Source organism: Pseudoliparis swirei, chromosome 17 (genome assembly GCF_029220125.1).
Source record: "Pseudoliparis swirei isolate HS2019 ecotype Mariana Trench chromosome 17, NWPU_hadal_v1, whole genome shotgun sequence".
NCBI lineage: Eukaryota > Metazoa > Chordata > Actinopteri > Perciformes > Liparidae > Pseudoliparis > Pseudoliparis swirei.
In genome coordinates this window covers 15,531,779-15,552,432 of record NC_079404.1, presented here as the reverse complement: position 1 = coordinate 15,552,432, position 20,654 = coordinate 15,531,779, and the positions used below count along the sequence as shown (strand labels likewise).

Below are 20,654 nucleotides of genomic sequence, written 5' to 3'. Positions count from 1 at the left end.
CCAGTCTCAATGTGTTGCTCCTGAATCAGTGTTTATGTATCCCTGTATGAACTTCACATCGATAAAAAAACATTGACTGAACATTGCTTTTGTATCTTTATTTGTTATTCACATACAATACACCAATTGTAAGCCAGCTGTGTCATTCAGCCGTAGTAATGATTACATCGATCCCTGAACCCTTGTGCAGTGTTCATATTTTTTTAATTCTTTTGGAGTATGGGCAAATCTGAAAATTATTGTTTACATTTTTTGATTCATGGTTTGATTTGATTTGAAAGAATAATGTAAATAGTGAGATATTTAATCAGAAGTATCCTGAGCCCAAAGTGACACCTTCACAGCAATTGTTCTGCCCAACCAGTAGTGAGTTAGACCGCAAGACTGCCTGCAAAACAGTATAGCTATAGCTTAAAAATAAAATGACGGACACGCCCTCCTTATTTTATATGAGACATCACATCTAACCCAGAGCCATTGATGGTTACATCAACCAAACCTTGGTCATCGTGTTTTTGTGTGTTGTTATCACGTGTTGTTACTGGTTTACCCACCCCCTGGTTTCCCTACGCGGTTTCGTCTTGCGTGCTGTTGTGTTGTCTCTTCTGTTCGGCTGTCTCTGCACCAGATCTCTCACACATTCACAAGATTCATGCTGGAGATCTTCTGTTCAACATCATATCCATCGAACATCGATCGATTTTGGCCATTAGTGCATCACAGTCACATTCAACATCATATAAAAAAAAATAAAAAAAAAAAAAATATAAAAAAAATTTCGACGCCCACCACAAAAAAGGAGCAACGGAGAGACGCGCAGTCTGTGCGCGCGCAACAAGTCTGCGCCTAAGATATTAGTTTCATCCCAAGTCATATTTATATATTGGCGGCTCAGTGGAGGGTAAGAAGAGGTTCGTCCTTCAACCGGTTATGTAAGGTGATCCCTTCGTCCCAAGGTGTTGCAAGTGAGTGTGAAAGTAATGAGCAAGGCACTGAAGGGAGCTCCAGGCTTCACAGCTCCCCCACTGCCACTGCTCCTTAAAGGATGGGTTAGAACTAGAGACCTAATACTAATTTTGAAGTGTATTATATTATATATATTTATTATATCCATTTTCACATTTCTTATGTTTCATGGGAACAGTTTAACAGATTGGATCTGAAACAACTGGTTACCTTATTGGATATTTACACTTTGAAACATGTTTATTGATGCTTGTGTTAGCAACTTTTTGCCACACACAATACCGAGCATTTTTTTTTTGTTTACTTACCTGTATATATATTATTGTTTTTTTTTTTTTTTAGCCATTATTTGATCAATATTCTGTGCGGCCCTCACACCCCCCGTGATTTTCGTTTTCGGCCCACTTGCTACTGAAGTTGAATAGCCCTGCAGTAGTCTAAACAAAACTTTTTCAAAAATAATAATACAAAAAACAATACTGATATTTGAGAGGCTGCGGAAACATAGCCTAACATGTTTTGCATCTTTGCAACACAAACGATTATGAAAGTAGCCCTTCATTTTCTGTCTATTTGGCTAATTGATTAATCAGTTAATCTATAAGCTTCTGAATACTGTTTATTAAGTAACTGAAGATTTCCAATAATTGAAATAAAAATAGAAATATTGTGGAGTTTAAGTCGCTAGAAAGTGTGATGAAAAGATGGAAAGTTGTCTTCTCTGCATTTGAGTTCAGTATCTTGCTCAAGGGCACTTCGACATTTTATTTGATATTCCTATATTTGTCCCACAGTGGGCAAATTTCAAAAATCAATTTGCAGCATGCATATAATGTTGTCTGCTTGTTTGAAGCCTTTTGGTTCGACAACGTGGCAGAACTTAAGCGAGCAAAAAATGTTGAATGAAACAAAGGATGAGAAGAATAATGAGATTCAAGATGAGGCCAGCTACTTATGTTGTGAAAGTGTTATGAACAGAATGTGTTCAGGTAGAGAGTAATCAGAATCTGAGCAAAAACACGAAAACAAAAAAGAGAAGAAATCCAAAGTAGGCTGGCGCGGTCTGCTGATGCTCCGCGCGCTGACTTCACATCCGCCCGCTGCTCGTCGTGCTTCCTGCCTTTGCTGAGGGAGAGGACGCTGCTGACGGCTGGGAGGACGAGCGGAGAAGACGGGAAAGATTCCAGGGAGACCAGAGAGTGGGAAACGGCCCGGGGTGCCGTCCGTAGGGGAAATAAACAGTGCACTTTTTCTGCAGCTGCTGGATTTGCCACCTTATTAGCGCTGGGAAAAAATGTCGACCAGTCGTCAGCTTAGCGAGTGCAGGGCCATCCCGACCAGGACGGTGTTGATCAACGACACAACGCAGCTACCTCATGACTATTGCACCACCCCTGGAGGCACTTTATTCTCTACCACTCCCGGAGGTAAGAAGGCGCCCCCTCGGCCTGTGTGTTTTATTTACAGGAACAGAACGGAGGAGCATTAATCATGAAGTGGCGTGTGTCCTCAATGATGTCACCGTGGCCCATCGGCTGCTGTGTCGTCATGATCAAAACAAAAACAAAGAGGAGACCCGCCCCCGTGCTCTTCTCGCGGCTGTCTGATTGGCTGGTTGGCAGCGCAGAGATTCCATATAAAATGTATTGTGCAGTTAAGAAGGGGGAAAGGTTGTGTTTGACACCCTTGGCAAACAGGAGCGTGATAACAGACAGCTTAAAGCACATTATGTATATGTCAGCCTCCTATTCCATGTATGATTCACTGCAGTGTAAAGAAGGCCCTTTCAGATAAGGACGGGCTATAAATCAAGCAGGGATTCCACATATAACATGATCATGTGACATTTCAACACTGTGCTGCTGAAATGCTTTATATATCCACAGACATTGCAGAAGCAACAGTATAGGGGATTTCTGTCAATGGGTTTGTGTTGTATGCGTAAGTGTAACTTCTTCCAGCGTCTTATTTTGACTATACAACATCAACTCCAAAGTATATTAAGTTTACAATTACACAAAACCTTGAAAAGCCATAACATGTTCACATAAGAGGAGCATTTAGAAGCTCGAGCAAAATAAATTCTCAAACTGTTAAGTAATTATTAAAATATTTGCCAATGTATTTTCTATTAATTAATTACCTGACTAATCATTTCAGATTCAATTAAAATAAACATTTTGTTTGATAACATTATTATGGGTCTTTTCTAAAGCAGTGGTTTCCAGTGTGAAGTAAAACAATAAGTTAAAAAGCCTTTGGTCACCAGTCAAACACAGTTGTTGCTGATCAAAATGAGTTGCTGTATTGCATTTCAATAAGTACTGAAACTAAACCAACATTATTATTTACATCTGTGCTTTTCCTTTTGTCTGCTGTGAAAACGGTCAGTGGATCTGGTTCATGTGGGAACGATAAATAAATAAGGGTGCTGTGATGCCACATGCATTATTCAGAAAGCAAATACCATCCACATTACATGATAGAGGGATGTTTGGCAGAAAAGAAAAAAACATGAGCCAACTTGTCACTCAAATCCAAACCATGAAGGAGGCTATCTTGCTTTCAGTGTTAGAACCGTGTGTGTTGTGTGTGTGTGTATAAACTCTGACGGTTTGACAGTTTGAGTTTACCTTTTGCCCCAGAACCTCGTGAGAAGTGGAGTCACAGACTTAGAACAAGTGCAGCCACACTGGCGGGTCAATCTTCTTTGTCTTTCACATTTACTTTTTTTGGGGTATATTTGTGGTGTTTAAAAAAAATATATTGTCAAAGCCCTGCATCTGCCTGCGAACAGACGGAAACTGGGAGAGGTGTTTAGCTAAGACTATTTGTAAGAAAGGTAGCTGCTTTAGACAAGATGGCTATAATGCGGGCCTTCTGGTTGAAGGCCAGCGTTTTAACCCACAGCTCATTTGATGGGACCCACAATAGATGCTCCCTCCAACAGACCACGAGTAACTGACACTTGTATGTGTGTTGCAGGAACCCGGATCATCTATGATCGTAAGTTCCTCCTGGACAGGCGTAATTCTCCCATTGCCCAGACTCCCCCAGCTCACCTGCCTGTCATCCCCGGAGTGACCAGCCAAAATGTCCTGAGAGAGAACAAGAAGAACGAAGCCAACAACCACATCAACAACCATGACGGCAAGCCCATAACCGGTAAGAGTTACAATGTGGATCGAGTGACCAACTTATGTAACAGGGAGTGTTTGGTTGAGTCACCAGTCTATTAATCTCAAACATGTGACAAACACACACTCTGTTGATGTACTGCGATTGAAAAGTGCCCAGAATTTGTATTTACAATATTTAAAAAAAATCAACATCATCATCAACAGAATGTAAAGATATTTCAATCCTGACTTAATCTAGAACTAAACTAAACTAAAGGCAAACCACAATAATAATCAAACAGCACAGCCCTACTCCGGACATGCCTCAACAGCGTGTTGTCTCTCTTTTGCTCTCAAGGTGATGACGCTCAGTTTGAAATGGACATCTAACCGACTGGAACCGCACCAGCAAAAGCAAATGACCTGGCATCACATGTGCCAGTGGCTTGGCTTGTAGAAACCAATGTTGTGAGCCCTCATGGCAGCCATCTTCTTTCGCTCTCTGTCTCTCTGCTGGATGTAATGTGTGTAACCCATGGGGATTCAGTGTATCATACGTACATGTGCAGTGGGGCCAACTCTGGAAACTATGTTTATTTGTATTGATTTCCCTGGTTACCACTCGCTGCACACAATGAAGGAGCCGGCCTGAATATTATGTACCCAGACACTTTGTCCAATTCACAGATTGAAGTGCTCATCTTCCAGTTTTCTGTTAATCCTGATTTTTAACTAAGCACACTATGAAACTCACAGGGTTCTGAGTTAATTGGGAGAGGAAGTGGTCATTTTGATTACTGGCCTTAAATCAGTCGAAAGCTTTGATATTCATCACAGTCTTTGGTTTTATTTTGAAGACATTGTAAGCATGTTATCTACGTTATTTGTATGTCTTTTTGGTTTTTGGAACAACTTGAAAAGCTCCACAATCTATTATCGATTGTTTGGTCTATTTAGTTTCCAGTGATGGTATGCAAAGGGATGCTATTGTGGTTTTTATTTTGCAATTAGGTGAAGATGCCATTCCAAGACTTCCATTTCCCCTACCAACACAAAGCCTGTGAACGAAGTTTCCAAAACTTTAAAACAAAGTTATTTTAGGCAGTGTTGTTTTGTAATCATCACATTTGCTATTATCATTATCCTGCAATTTAAAACAAGATGTTCCTTTAGAAAAGACTTTCAGAACAGATCTATCACTCATGTGACGTTGCTCAACATTTCATATGCACATTCCTCTGTCAAGACACTTTTCCTCCAGCTTTGCTGACACTGTTTTGTTGGCAGGAGCTTTTTGTTCACAATTTGATCATCAAGCAAGGAGGTATTACCCTGCAACATCTGTCAGGTGTTTTGGAATATCCAGACCAGATTTTTGATTAATGTGGAAAAGGATAATATCACAATGGTAATTTATGAATGAAAAACACGTTTGTTTGTTTTTTAATTTGAAAAAAATACAGATGTCTTATATGCATTTTAGTTTCTTAGTACTGAGGGTATTTGTTTGTATATGAGCACTGTCACGCCTTTGGATGAAGTGTCAAAGAACCAGAAGACATTGTTTTCATCAGGCTTGATCATCTCCAGTACATATATGTCCCCAGTGTCCTTAACCCATCAGACACTACCTTATTCTGTACACATGTCATGACTGTCCATGCCTTACACATATCAAATGCAGTAACTTAAATTAGGTTCCTATCAATGTGTACTTTCCAAAAGATGTTTATTTTTTCACTGTAACATTGAACAGGTAACATTGTTCCCGGCAATTTGGCAAAACAAGAAAGTTCTATTTTTTGTAAATCTTTTTTTCTCCTTCCTCAAGCAGCTCTGAAGTCTGGTGTGGCATCACACATTTAATTTGAGAATTCCGAAGTTCAGATAGCGATGGTTAAAAGACTACCACATGCTCACTTCGTCCAAATAATGTGTTTGTTACACCACAGTCATAGTCATGTCTGTTATTTGTACAGTGTCCAAAGAGCAGTTCTTTTCTTGAAAAATACATCACCAGGATGTGTCCATTTTTACTCAAAATTAATTCACATTACAATGTTTTTTCTCTATACGAGTGGGACCACTGAATGGCTGAAAGGATGTCTATCAAAGGTTTTCTGTCTGGCTTTCTTATTCATTCTGGCCATGTTTGGTGACACATACATTCAGGGGTTGCTTGAACCCAATTTGCATTGAACACTTTGGCGGTAAAACTTTGTATAACATCATCATAACTCCTCCCGCTGATTATTTTCAAATCAGTTTGGTTTGACAATGATGGCGTAACATTGTGTGTTCAAGGAGATTTGAAACAAAACTTACTGTAACTTTCTGCTCTTATTTTAAGTAACCTTATTTTAAATGAAAATCCAATGCCAGTGAACTCTGTTGCTGCAAGATCAATAAAGTTCCGTAAAAAACAAAACAAGATGTTGTGGTTTTAATTATCTGTTTTGTGTGGTTTTTGCTATTTTTGCTATCTGACGAAAACATGGATAGAATCACTTAACATGAGTAAGTAAGGGCCAATGTTCTTACTATGTTTCAACACGGATCAGGAATCTCTTCTGTATAATTGTACCATAAAATCTCTCAGTTTCAGTTTCAGTTTCAGTTTATTTGTATAGCCCAATTTCACAAATTACAAATTTGTCTCGGAGTGCTTTACAATCTGTACACATAGACATCCCTGCCCCAAAACCTCACATCGGACCAGGAAAAACTCCCAAATAACCCTTCAGGGGGGAAAAAAAGGGAAGAAACCTGCAGGAGAGCAACAGAGGAGGATCCCTCTCCTAGGATGGACAGATGCAATAGATGTAATGTGTACAGAAGGACAGATTTAGAGTTAAAATACATTCAATGAATATGACAGAGTGTATGAATAGTTCATAGTAGGCATATTCCACGATGGAGACCTCCACGATCCATCAGGCAGATGGCGGTGGGGAGGAGGAGTGGGCGGAGTCTCAACAGGACAGTGGCGTAGTCATGAGCAGGAATTCCACGACCCAGACGATCCATCAGGCAGATAGGATCTATGCCGTCTCATAGGGTCCGATGACCCCATGAGACGTAAAGTCAAAAGGACTTCCGGGGAGAAAGCAGAGTTAGTAACGTGTGATTAATGTGGGCTACGTAGACAACTGGAAGACTTTCTGGGGAAAACCTGATCTGATGAGGAGAGACGGCATTCATCCCACGTTGGACGGAGCGCGTCTCATTTCTGCGAATATGACCAAGTTGATCACCGGACTTAATCTATGACAACCCAGGGTTCAGATCAGGAACCGGGAGCAGAGTTGTAGTTTAACACCCTTCTCTGCTCTTCCATTCGAGCAGTTACCCACCCATGACTCTAGAGTAGAGACTGTGTCTGTCCCACGGCCACTTCAATTAAATAAATCAAAAGTAAGCAGAAGAGGAGTCGTACACAATAACCTTATACAAGTTAACACAATTATTTCAGCAGTGCAACAAAATAGGTCTATTAAATGTGGTCTCCTAAATATTCGATCTCTGTCATCTAAAGCTGTGTTACTAAATGATTTAATATCAGATAATCACATTGATTTATGTTGCCTAACTGAAACCTGGCTGAGCCATGAAGAATATGTCTGCCTGAATGAATCGACTCCTCCAAGTCATATTAATACTCACATTCCTCGAGGCACCGGTCGAGGAGGTGGAGTAGCAGCCATCTTTGAATCGAGCCTATTAATTAATCCTCAACCAAAATTACACTACACCTCATTTGAAAGCCTTGTTCTTAGTCTTTCACATCCAACCTGGAAAACACTACAGCCAATTCGATTTGTGATTCTGTACCGCCACCAGGTCCATATTCAGAGTTTATATCTGAATTCTCAGAATTTATATCAAGTTTGGTTCTTAAAACCGATAAAGTTATTATTGTTGGAGATTTTAATATCCATGTGGATGTTGATAATGATTGCCTTAGTGCTGCATTCATCTCCTTGTTGGACTCGATTGGCTTCTGTCAGAGAGTACAGAAACCCACTCACAGCTTTGGCCACACGCTTGATCTTGTTCTTACTTATGGCGTTGACATTGAGCATTTGAACGTCTTCCCACAGAATCCTCTTCTGTCAGACCACAACCTCATAACTTTTGAATTTATACTACCGGAGTGTACTCCGTTAGTCAAAAGTTTTTACACTAGATGTCTAACTGATAGTGCTGTAGCTAAATTTAAAGCGATTCCTTCTGTATTTGATTCGATACCACGTCTCAATATAACAGAGGACTCCTGGTCTAACTTTAGTCCGTCCCAGATTGATCATCTTGTTGACAGTGCCATAGGCTCTCTGAGAATGACACTGGACTCGATAGCCCCACTGAAGAAGAAGACAGTGAGGAAGAGGAGGTTTGCTCCCTGGTATAACCCTCAGACCCGCAAACTGAAGCAAATGTCACGAAAGCTTGAACGCATATGGCGTTCAACTAATCTCGAAGAATCCCGCTTAGTTTGGCGAGATAGTCTTAAAACATATAAGAAGGCCCTCCGTAATGCCAGAGCAGCCTATTACTCATCAATAATAGAAAAAAAAAAACAACCCCAGGTTTCTCTTCAGCACTGTAGCCAGGCTGACAGAGAGTCACAGCTCTGTGGAGCCGAGCATTCCTATAAACCTTAGTGGTAATGACTTTATGAACTTCTTTAATGAAAAGATTTTAACTATTAGGGACAAGATTAATAATCTCTTGCCCATAACCAGTGCCAATCTGTCCTCAAGTGGAATGGCCTTGGAAACCGCTGTATGCCCTGGTGTATATTTGGAGGATTTTCTCCTATCAACCGTGACCAATTATTTTCAACGGTTTCTACTTGAACACGTCTACCTGTCTCTTGGACCCCATCCCGCGAGGCTGCTTAAAGACGTTTTGCCTTTAATTGGCGGCTCTCTATTAGATATTATCAATGTGTCTCTGCTAACAGGCCACGTACCACACTCCTTCAAGGTGGCTGTTATTAAACCTCTCCTGAAGAAGCCCACTCTGGATCCAGAGGTATTGGCTAACTACAGACCGATCTCTAACCTCCCTTCCTCTCCAAGATCCTTGAGAAAGTGGTCGCAAATCAGTTGTGCGACTTTCTACATCATAATAGTTTATTTGAGAAATTTCAATCAGGATTTAGAAAACACCACAGCACCGAGACGGCACTGGTGAAAATTACAAATGACCTCTTAATGGCAGCAGATAAAGGACTCCTCTCTGTCCTGGTCTTGTTAGACCTTAGTGCTGCATTCGACACCATTGACCATGACATCCTGTTACAGAGACTGGAGCAGTCGATTGGCATTTCAGGCACGGCACTAATTTGGTTTAAATCCTATTTATCAGATCGATCTCAGTTTGTATTTGTAAACGATGACGCCTCGATAACCACCAACGTTAATCACGGAGTTCCACAAGGTTCTGTGCTTGGACCAATTTTATTTACCTTATACATGCTTCCTTTGGGCAATATTATCAGGAAACACTCCATAAACTTTCATTGTTATGCAGATGACACTCAACTATATTTATCGATAAAACCAGAGGAGAGCAACCAACTCTGTAAAATTCAAGCATGTCTTAAAGACATAAAAACATGGATGACCTGCAACTTCTTGATGTTAAACTCAGACAAAACCGAAGTAATTTTAATCGGCCCTGAGCACCTCAGAGATCAATTATCTGGTGATGTGGATTCTGTAGACGGCATTGCCCTGGCATCCAACACCACTGTAAAGAATCTTGGCGTTATCTTTGATCGGGACTTGTCCTTTAACTCCCACGTAAAGCAAATCTCAAGGACTGCATTCTTTCATCTACGTAATATTTCAAAAATCAGGCACATCTTGTCTCAAAAGATGCAGAAAAATTGGTTCACGTTGTTACTTGAGACTGGATTACTGCAACTCCTTATTAGCAGGCTGCTCTAATAAATCTCTTAGGTCCCTCAGTTGATCCAGAATGCTGCAGCTCGTGTTCTCACTAAAACTAAGAAAGAGATCACATCACTCCTGCACTAGCTGCTCTGCACTGGCTCCCAGTAAAATCAAGAATCACTTTTAAAATTCTTCTCTTAACCTACAAAGCCTTGATTGGTGATGCTCCATCATATCTTAAGGAGCTTGTCGTACCATATTGCCCCACTAGAGAGCTACGCTCACTAAATGCGGGACTACTTGTAGTTCCTAGAGTCTTAAAAAGTAGAATGGGAGCCAGAGCCTTTGGTTATCAAGCTCCTCTTTTATGGAACCAGCTTCCAATTTCAGTCCGGGAGGCAGACACAGTCACCTCGTTTAGAGTAGACTTAAGACCTTCCTCTTTGACAGAGCTTATAGTTAGGGCTGAATCAGGTTTGCCCTGGTCCAGCCCCTTGATATGCTGCTATAGGCTTATAGCTGCCGGGGACGTTTTAGGATGCACTGAGTACCTATCTCCTCTTTTTCTCTCCTTAAGGATGAATTTTCATCTCTCAATCACACGTTACTAACTCTGCTTTCTCCCGGAAGTCCTTTTGACTTTACGTCTCATGGGGTCATCGGACCCTATGAGACGGCATAGATCTATCTGCCTGATGGATCGTCTGGGTCGTGGAATTCCTGCTCATGACTACGCCACTGTCCTGTTGAGACTCCGCCCACTCCTCCTCCCCACCGCCATCTGCCTGATGGATCGTGGAGGTCTCCATCGTGGAATATGCCTACTATGAACTATTCATACACTCTGTCATATTCATTGAATGTATTTTAACTCTAAATCTGTCCTTCTGTACACATTACATCTATTGCATCTGTCCATCCTAGGAGAGGGATCCTCCTCTGTTGCTCTCCTGCAGGTTTCTTCCCTTTTTTTCCCCCTGAAGGGTTATTTGGGAGTTTTTCCTGGTCCGATGTGAGGTTTTGGGGCAGGGATGTCTATGTGTACAGATTGTAAAGCACTCCGAGACAAATTTGTAATTTGTGAAATTGGGCTATACAAATAAACTGAATTGAATTGAATTGAATTGAGAGATGAAAATTCATCCTTAAGGAGAGAAAAAAGAGGAGATAGGTACTCAGTGCATCCTAAAACGTCCCCCGGCAGCTATAAGCCTATAGCAGCATATCAAGGGGCTGGACCAGGGCAAACCTGATTCAGCCCTAACTATAAGCTCTGTCAAAGAGGAAGGTCTTAAGTCTACTCTTAAACGAGGTGACTGTGTCTGCCTCCCGGACTGAAATTGGAAGCTGGTTCCATAAAAGAGGAGCTTGATAACTAAAGGCTCTGGCTCCCATTCTACTTTTTAAGACTCTAGGAACTACAAGTAGTCCCGCATTTAGTGAGCGTAGCTCTAGTGGGGCAATATGGTACGACAAGCTCCTTAAGATATGATGGAGCATCACCAATCAAGGCTTTGTAGGTTAAGAGAAGAATTTTAAAAGTGATTCTTGATTTTACTGGGAGCCAGTGCAGAGCAGCTAGTGCAGGAGTGATGTGATCTCTTGTCTTAGTTTTAGTGAGAACACGAGCTGCAGCATTCTGGTCAACTGGAGGGACCTAAGAGATTTATTAGAGCAGCCTGCTAATAAGGAGTTGCAGTAATCCAGTCTCAAGTAACGAACGTGAATCAATTTTTCTGCATCTTTTGAGACAAGATGTGCCTGATTTTGAAATATTACGTAGATGAAAGAATGCAGTCCTTGAGATTTGCTTTACGTGGGAGTTAAAGGACAAGTCCCGATCAAAGATAACGCCAAGATTCTTTACAGTGGTGTTGGATGCCAGGGCAATGCCGTCTACAGAATCCACATCACCAGATAATTGATCTCTGAGGTGCTCAGGGCCGATTAAAATTACTTCGGTTTTGTCTGAGTTTAACATCAAGAAGTTGCAGGTCATCCATGTTTTATGTCTTTAAGACATGCTTGAATTTTACAGAGTTGGTTGCTCTCCTCTGGTTTTATCGATAAATATAGTTGAGTGTCATCTGCATAACAATGAAAGTTTATGGAGTGTTTCCTGATAATATTGCCCAAAGGAAGCATGTATAAGGTAAATAAAATTGGTCCAAGCACAGAACCTTGTGGAACTCCGTGATTAACGTTGGTGGTTATCGAGGCGTCATCGTTACAAATACAAACTGAGATCGATCTGATAAATAGGATTTAAACCAAATTAGTGCCGTGCCTGAAATGCCAATCGACTGCTCCAGTCTCTGTAACAGGATGTCATGGTCAATGGTGTCGAATGCAGCACTAAGGTCTAACAAGACCAGGACAGAGAGGAGTCCTTTATCTGCTGCCATTAAGAGGTCATTTGTAATTTTCACCAGTGCCGCCTCGGTGCTGTGGTGTTTTCTAAATCCTGATTGAAATTTCTCAAATAAACTATTATGATGTAGAAAGTCGCACAACTGATTTGCGACCACTTTCTCAAGGATCTTGGAGAGGAAGGGGAGGTTAGAGATCGGTCTGTAGTTAGCCAACACCTCTGGATCCAGAGTGGGCTTCTTCAGGAGAGGTTTAATAACAGCCACCTTGAAGGAATGTGGTACGTGGCCTGTTAGCAGAGACACATTGATAATATCTAATAGAGAGCCGCCAATTAAAGGCAAAACGTCTTTAAGCAGCCTCGTCGGGATGGGGTCCAAGAGACAGGTAGACGTGTTCGAAGTAGAAACCGTTGAGTATGTTGTCTCAGGAACACAGATTCATGCTGTGCAACCGAGCGGAGCCCTCTTTCCACATCTGAAATTTCACATCACAAGGACTCATTACCAAACTAAAAATAAAATCTCTTCACACACATTGCACCCATTCCTTTTTCTATTTGTGGGACTTTATTGAGACAACTAACTGTGTGGGGAGTAGTGAACGACACGTGATGTTCTTTCAATGCATTCCTCAGGCAGACGAGCATGTAAGCTGTTCACACTGTGTAAAAAGGTGCAAGTTAAAGAATATTGAAGTTGTTAAGATTGTACAAATCAGATGTTACAAAACTGACGAGTAAGACAGACACAATTATTAAAATAATGCTCAATTCGGTCAAACAGTACATTGTTGCAAGTTAGATATTTCTTTAAAACATCCCAGGATCACTGCGTGTAAGCTGCTGGTGTTGGAAATGTGATGAAAATTAACGTACACCACTGCAGTAGAATAGCAACTGTCTCCTAGAGGGGCTCCTATTCCAACATTTAGTTTTTGTGAGATAAAAAATATCAAATATTAAATAACACAAACTGTAATGTGGAAAACGGTGCCAAGTGGTGTTAATGGACACTTCTAGTTGGTTTCTGGGTGTTGTGGCGAATTGAAACGCTGCCATGCATATTGTGCTCTGGACAATGTACTGTACTCCATGGAAACATAAAGGCGACAGGGTACAAAGTGCACAGAGGGTGGTGATGGGAGGTGGGAGTCAGTGGTGGTCCAACATCAAATTCTGGCCCTGGTCATGACAGGTCCATCCGGACATGTATACGTCCAAGACACAATTGTGTTGTACCTTTTCGTGATAACGTAGATACCTTAATAATGAATACTGTGGGGTTATTGACATCTTGCCTCGTCTTCTACACTGAATGACACTAACTTCAATATTCAGACGTGCATTACTGACGTCCAGTGGACTAAAGAGGAACCGCAGGGGACGGTTTCCTACATGTCAGTTTATTCACAGTACTTTTACCGTTTTACAATGTGTCCATCTAAACGGCCCAGCTAGTGTTCTTAATTCAAAGTTCTTGTGTTTTCTATTGATCTGTCGGCATGATCGCAAAAATAAAAAGTAATATTTTGGTGGCGGAAAAAACCCTCAGGCGAACGCTACGGGTTAATTATTTGTAATGCCAGAGCTACCAACTCTCACGGTTTCGCCGTGTGACACACGCTTTTGCATGTTTTCACACGCTCTCACTTCACACAACCAATTTCTCACGGCAAAAGAAATTCTGATTTTGAGCCGAGGCGCGTTGGTTTCTTTTCAAACTCCGCGACGATAGATGGCGCTAAGGAGCGCATCTATAAACCTATTCGCTGCATAGACATCCTATTTACCCCAAAGAGTCCCGAAGTCAGCAACAGAAGAAGATTTTCAAACAAGACACAACGAGCAGAGACTACGGTATGTTAATGCAGGGCTCTCAAGTGTCACGCATTGAGCGTGACAGTCACGCATTTCGGTCTTACGTCACGCACTCCCGCCACACATCGTATTTCTCACGCTGAAAAAACTCTCGGCTATTTAATGTTTTAATGTACCGCAGCACGCAAACATGAGCTGGCCGCGCTGCCCTCACCGTGGAGGAATCAAGCGCTCCCCTGGAGTTCTGCTGTGAGGTGCCACTTATCAGCCAATCAAAAAGAAGAAATGGGCTCCACAACAGCCAATCAGAAAAACAACGTATCTGTTGTATCTGGGTAAGATTTCATCCAGCAATCAATGAAAATAAAGCATCCTGGATAGATATGTCACTCTTGCCTGTCTTCAAAACTTAAGAGCCCTGTTAATGACATGTGGTTCAATTAAGTTCTCACTCTCTTAAACTTTAAATCTTGAAATAATGTGTTGTGTTTGTGCGTGTGATTTTGTGTGGTGATGTAAACTCAGCTGTCATAACAAGCAGCAGGAGAGCACCGTGTTAACCTCTTGGTATACTGCATGCTCAAAACATCAGAGCATTGTTTGTTAAGGCTGCCCACATAGCATGTATCACTTTATTTGCAGGCCTAGGAAAAGGACCCTCTCAAAAAATTTCCAAACAGCACTTTGAACAAGTAAGATGTATTATAAAGAATTTAACATAAAGACAGGACATTTGTGCAATAGAATTAGGCATGTTTTTGTAAATGAGAGTAGAGTTATTAAAAAACATTAAAATTCTTTAAGGTAGCAAAGATGCCTCGTAAAAGACCTTTGCGAGGCCAGAATGCAGGGTACAACATGGGTAGGGGCCTACAACATGGGTCCAACATGGGTCCAACATGGGTACACCATGGGTCCAACATGGGTACACCATGGGTACAACGCCACATTAATTCAAATTTCCTGATATTTGAGCCACCAACGTGTGTGGCTGCGTGCGCGGCAAAATTTTGGTCACCCCCGACAAAATCTCACTCCAAGGCTTTTTGAAAAGTTGGCAGCTCTGGTAATGCATTATTAATACTCTATACTTTAATAAATCCATATTATATTGGCTTAAAGAAAAACAATAAATGTAACTCCGCCGAGTTAAACAATAAATGTAACTCCGCCGAGTTGTTAGATTATAATAACGTTTTTACATCAGGCACAACAAGTAACTGCCCACTCAATTTCGTGCAGGCATTAATCCGGTTGCCTACTGGTCCTTCCTCCTTTTCTACGTCCCTGAGCGAGCCCGGCGTCAAGATGGTGAGTCTGGTGGTAAAATATAAAGTAAAATCCGATGATCATCGAGTCCATCCGTCCATCAAAACACAATTCATTCCCTATACGTGATGGTTTAACCTCGCGCTGTCGTTTAGTGTCGATATTGACGATGTTTGACGCGAGCTCAGGAAATTCAGCGACACCATCCAAATGCTAACCCAGTGTATGTTTGTCAGGACGCTATATACACACTATTGACTTCCTTTGAGGGGGGTTATATGCTTTCCTTCATATGTGGTCATTATATATTATTCCCCGGGAAGTCTCGTTAAACTACACGGATGCTCAAAGGTCGCACTGGAGTATTTAGACGTGTATTAGTTGTCAATAAAGAGACGTGAAGTCCGAGCTCCCAGCGACTACCGTTAGCATACACTCCCCTGTTAGCCATGCCTGGGCCCTCATGTTAGACGAACAGGGAAATCAATCTCCTGGAGTATCGCTCAGCTATCGCGACTGGCACGTGGTTGTGTTTATATATCGGGCTGCATTGAGGCCGTGGAAGCTTGTCCGTGTCTTGTTAGCAGGTTATTCTCGCCAGTTCGTCAACGTGAGAAGCTAGAATATAACGTGCCAGCATGTACTGTTGATACTTGTTGAGGGAATTTGCAGTTAAATGCTGGATCTATTTGGAATGTGTGTGTTGATTAGTAGTTTCAGGTTGGTAATTAACTTCGAGTTGAAATACTGTCCATTCGTGTGCATCATCTTCTACTTCCTCCCTCCTTCAGAATGACACAGTGACAGTCAGGACCCGAAAGTTCATGACTAACCGGCTGCTTCAGAGGAAGCAAATGGTAAGTGTTTTATCACCCATCCAATGTTAATTGTGCTGATGCAACCGTGAGACAAGTTTTCTGTGATGCGGTCATGTATTCACTGCCCGTCCTCTCTGTAGGTCGTCGATGTCCTGCATCCCGGCAAGGCCACAGTCCCCAAGACTGAAATCAGGGAGAAACTCGCCAAGATGTACAAGACCACCCCTGATGTTGTGTTCGTATTTGGCTTCAGGACTCAGTTTGGCGGTGGCAAGACGACAGGTTTTGCGATGGTGTACGACTCTCTAGACTACGCAAAGAAGAACGAGCCAAAGCACAGACTGGCCAGAGTGAGTCTTGTCGCTTTACGTCTTTTAATGGATTGTATGCCTGCAAAAGGCATCGCCGTTTCAACTTTTCTGAGACATTCTTCAACGACAAGCACCTGAATTGGCTTGTAATCTGCATCTTAAAGGCAGTTTCATAGCAAAATATTGTTTTACTGGACAGCCTTTTCTTGTATTGCTGAGGCTCTTAACTCTCCTCAGAACGCTCACTCACTGAATATACACAGTTGTGCATGTACATCATGTTCAATACTTTGCAGATCAGCTCCTGATGGTATGAAAATCCAATGTTGATTATCCACAATTAATATCGCACATTAATGGCAGCAGATAATCTTCTGTATGCATTTTCAAAGTTTGAGTTTAGTTAAATCATGCAAGGCCCAATGTAGAGGTCTGATGTATGCCATCAATATAATCTTCTGGGTTGGTAATACTAAGTGTGACTGTGGCTCGGCGTTTGGCAAGTCGTTCTTTTAATCACGATGTTGGTGGTGCGATCCCCGGGCAGTGCCCCCAAGTGAGACAATTAACCCCAAGTTTCTCCCCGGACACTAAACAGCAGGCACCTGCTCCAAAAAATATATGATGCAGAGGTCAAATTTCATGCATGTATGATGACAACAATTTGTTTGTTTTTTCATAAATGTGATCATTGTGATGGTATGCTACACATCAGTAGCGTATGCTTAATTGAGTATCAAGTAAAATTAAATGCATGTTAATTTGTGTTCCTCAGCATGGTCTCTATGAGAAAAAGAAGACTTCAAGGAAACAGCGCAAGGAACGCAAGAACAGAATGAAGAAAGTACGAGGCACCAAGAAGGCCAGTGTCGGCGCTGCTGGCAAAAAGGTATTGTGTTCCTTTTACTTTCTTACTAAAGAACAGTCACTAAACATGTGTAGTCTCCTATTGGCTCTGTTAACAAAATTAATGAACAGTGAAAATATTTTAACCCTAACCCTATTGAAGAAAAAAACAATAATTACTTTCAAGGCACTGGATTAATTTTTTTACTTTCTTTGCAAATATTTGTAACCATTTCTGATATTTCTTTCTCACCAAGTTTGCCGTTTAAATTTCCTTTTCCATCTTTCCAATCCTGTCAAATTTTCTTTGGGATCTATAGAAGGTAACAGTTGTGCAAAAATAAATAAATTGCAGTATGCAAAGAATCCATTCGTGATAAATACCAACCATATCCTCCCTTTACATCCTCACCTGGTACCCATCTGAGATTCAAACCCATAATGCTTATTTCCCCCCCTGGATGTACGTGATGCATCAGATATACAATTATTTGACCCACTTGTTAATAATTACCTGGCTTATCCTTTTAGTAATGCTAATAATTACTAGCTTTACCTGAAAACTAATGGTGTTCTAGACCGTGTTTTGGAAAGCTAACGACCCCACAGCCAAAGGAGAAAATAACTTAAAACAGTGTCTGTAGAAACTCCTGATGTAGTTTATGTTACAGACTCCTGTACCCTCGATGGCACTCGTCTCTTGCCTAAAGTCACCTAGAAAAGATCTCTGACTTGCAACACAGCTGGGCTGTGAGCGACTGCATCTGTAATGTCTACAGCACAAACTGGCTTGTTGAATAGGGACACTGTCCAGCGACATCTATCATTATAATTTGCCTTGTTCTATCTGACTCATTAAGTACAGCTGCAACAAATCCATTTCAGAGATCTTTTCTATTCCACGTTTTTATTTTCATCATGTTAACATTATTTTATTTCATTTTCCCTTGATTTTGCTTCCCATGGATTTCTTTTGCAGAAGTGAAGTGTCAGTGTGCAGGTATAGAATCTGAACACGCATGGTGTGCCATTGTGTTGCACATCAAAAGCTGAACGACTGTAGTTGTGCCATGCATGATGTACCAGTTACTACCCTTGCCATTTGCCTTCAGTGCCTCCCCCCCCTCTTTCTCTCATGTTGTTTCAAAGTCTCTGCTAATAGGTTTTTCCCCTCTACCCGAGCCCTTTGTGCCAGTAGATTATAGCGTACCCATTCGGCTTTGCACACTGCCTTACATTTAAACAGACTCAAGTGCTTTAGTTGTGGTTAATAGAGGCAGAACTTGAGTGGAGCATGTGGATCTTAGTTTTTCAGTGTGTCGAGTGGATCTGTTGAACTGCCAATGTGTGAATTCATACTTCATTTATAACTTATTACAAAGCTTCAAACTATGACGGGGTTAAAACAATTTGTTGTGCCATAAAATAATTCACACTTGTTTGCCCAGTTTGTACCCTTTAACTTTATGTTACTCACACTGTCAAGGAAGTTTATTTTTAGTTTGAGTAATTTTATTTGCCATCTATTAATGTTGCTGTTCTGTCTCCACAGTGAGTCCGGACAACCAGGGAGGGTCGCCGTGCTCAGGATGTTCTTGTATATTGTCATCAAATAAACTTTGGAAAGAAAAAATCTCTATCTTTGATTTTATTCATTTGAACATGCATACATTTTGAAGTCTGACTTTTTGTGTATATCTTACATCTTTTTAAGGAGGTAGCTGTGAAAGTCTGAATTGCTGTTTACACCAGACAGCATTCGTGACTCGGGTTGTTTGTACATGAAGTCCAAGATATGTGTAATTCTGTTTCGGTTTCATATTTGACTGAAATACAGGACTGTCTCAGAAAATTAGAATATTGTGATAAAGTTCTTTATTTTCTGTAATGCAAAACAAAATGTCATGCATTCTGGATTCATTACAAATCAACTGAAATATTGCAAGCCTTTTATTCTTTTAATATTGCTGATTATGGCTTACAGCTTAAGAAAACTCTAAAATCCTATCTCATAAAATTTTAATATTTCCTCAGACCAAGTTAAAAAAAAGATTTATAACAGCTGAGTGTTTGTCAAGGCTCAGGAAACCCTTGCAGGTGTTTCGAGTTAATTAGACAATTCAAGTGATTTGTTTAATACCCTACTAGTATACTTTTCATGATATTCTAATATTTAGAGATAGGATATTTGAGTTTTCTTTGTAAGCCATAATCAGCAATATTAAAAGAATAAAAGGCTTGCAATATTTCAGTTGATTTGTAATGAATCCAGAATGCATGACATTTTTGTTTCTTTAATTGCATTACAGAAAATAAAGAACTTCATCACAATATTCTAATTTTCTGAGACAGTCCTGTACTTGAATTTGGTGATGGTGACGTCCAGTGGCTGTGTGCGCTCATTACTACACACTCGTCAAACAACTGATCTTGTTCTCATTTATTTATGGACATTTGAACTGGGTTTAACATAAATTATAAATGACTCGGGCTTTATTAAGTGCTTGCAATTTATTTTTGACTCCTTTTTGTTAGTTATTTCTGTCTTTTGTATTTCACTTTTCATTAAATTGTAAGATTTGATTTTGTTAGCCTGTGTCCCATCACCACCAGTAACATGTAATCTGAAAGTATTGGTGTTGCAGTGATGTGTTCAATGGGTTGACAGCCATCGCTGTAGTAACCCAAATAACCACACGAGGACTCCCTTCACTGATAAATGCATTACGAGTTGGATAGACAGAAGCGGTTACTAAAAGTATTTGCCCGTTTGATCAAATATTAATCGGTAGTTCCTCCTAGAGGCAAACCCCCGTCTGACTAATGCTCAGATAAGCTAGTCCGTGGACGTTAACCATTTTCTGTTTATAACAACCGTTTGGATCGGAATAGATATCTTTCTGCAGTGTGACCTTTTCAAATAATTTGCATAGAAATACCCAGTGAGCGTATAAAAGAAATGATTAAAATGCCAGGCAAGGGTCTGTCCTCAGGGTATACACACACACACACACACCTGTCTCCTGTTCTTTTATGGATATCAGTATTTCTTCATGTTGTGGATGCAGAAATGTAGCCAGGACTGTCCTGAGACCTTTTGGTTTCAGACTGGAAGAAAAGTTTACTTTCTATAAGAAGCTGAGGAGTACATCGAACATACACAAAAAATCTCAGATTATTTATGACCATCACTTTCTTGCAGGTAACACTCATTATTATTAATTGGGACTGCACTT

General features: G+C 40.8%; 2 protein-coding genes across 3 annotated transcripts; both read left to right on the top strand.

Moving 5' to 3' along the window:
* The first annotated feature begins 2,070 nt into the window (after positions 1-2,070).
* Positions 2,071-6,516, top strand: eif4ebp2 (eukaryotic translation initiation factor 4E binding protein 2). Its single transcript, XM_056436172.1, has 3 exons — positions 2,071-2,393; positions 3,952-4,131; positions 4,444-6,516. The coding sequence occupies exons 1-3, from the start codon at positions 2,261-2,263 to the stop codon at positions 4,473-4,475; spliced, it is 345 nt and encodes a 114-aa protein (XP_056292147.1). The 5' UTR covers positions 2,071-2,260; the 3' UTR covers positions 4,476-6,516.
* Positions 6,517-15,452: 8,936 nt separating this feature from the next.
* On the top strand, positions 15,453-19,057 carry rps24 (ribosomal protein S24). Of its 2 annotated transcripts, XM_056436116.1 has the most exons (6): positions 15,453-15,485; positions 16,235-16,300; positions 16,402-16,611; positions 17,348-17,461; positions 18,398-18,418; positions 18,971-19,057. In XM_056436116.1, the coding sequence occupies exons 1-5, from the start codon at positions 15,483-15,485 to the stop codon at positions 18,401-18,403; spliced, it is 399 nt and encodes a 132-aa protein (XP_056292091.1). In that variant the 5' UTR covers positions 15,453-15,482; the 3' UTR covers positions 18,404-18,418; positions 18,971-19,057. The 2 variants fall into 2 exon arrangements, with proteins under 2 accessions (XP_056292091.1, XP_056292092.1); XM_056436117.1 differs by lacking the exon at positions 18,398-18,418 and having other exon boundaries at positions 15,456-15,485.
* Positions 19,058-20,654: the final 1,597 nt, after the last annotated feature.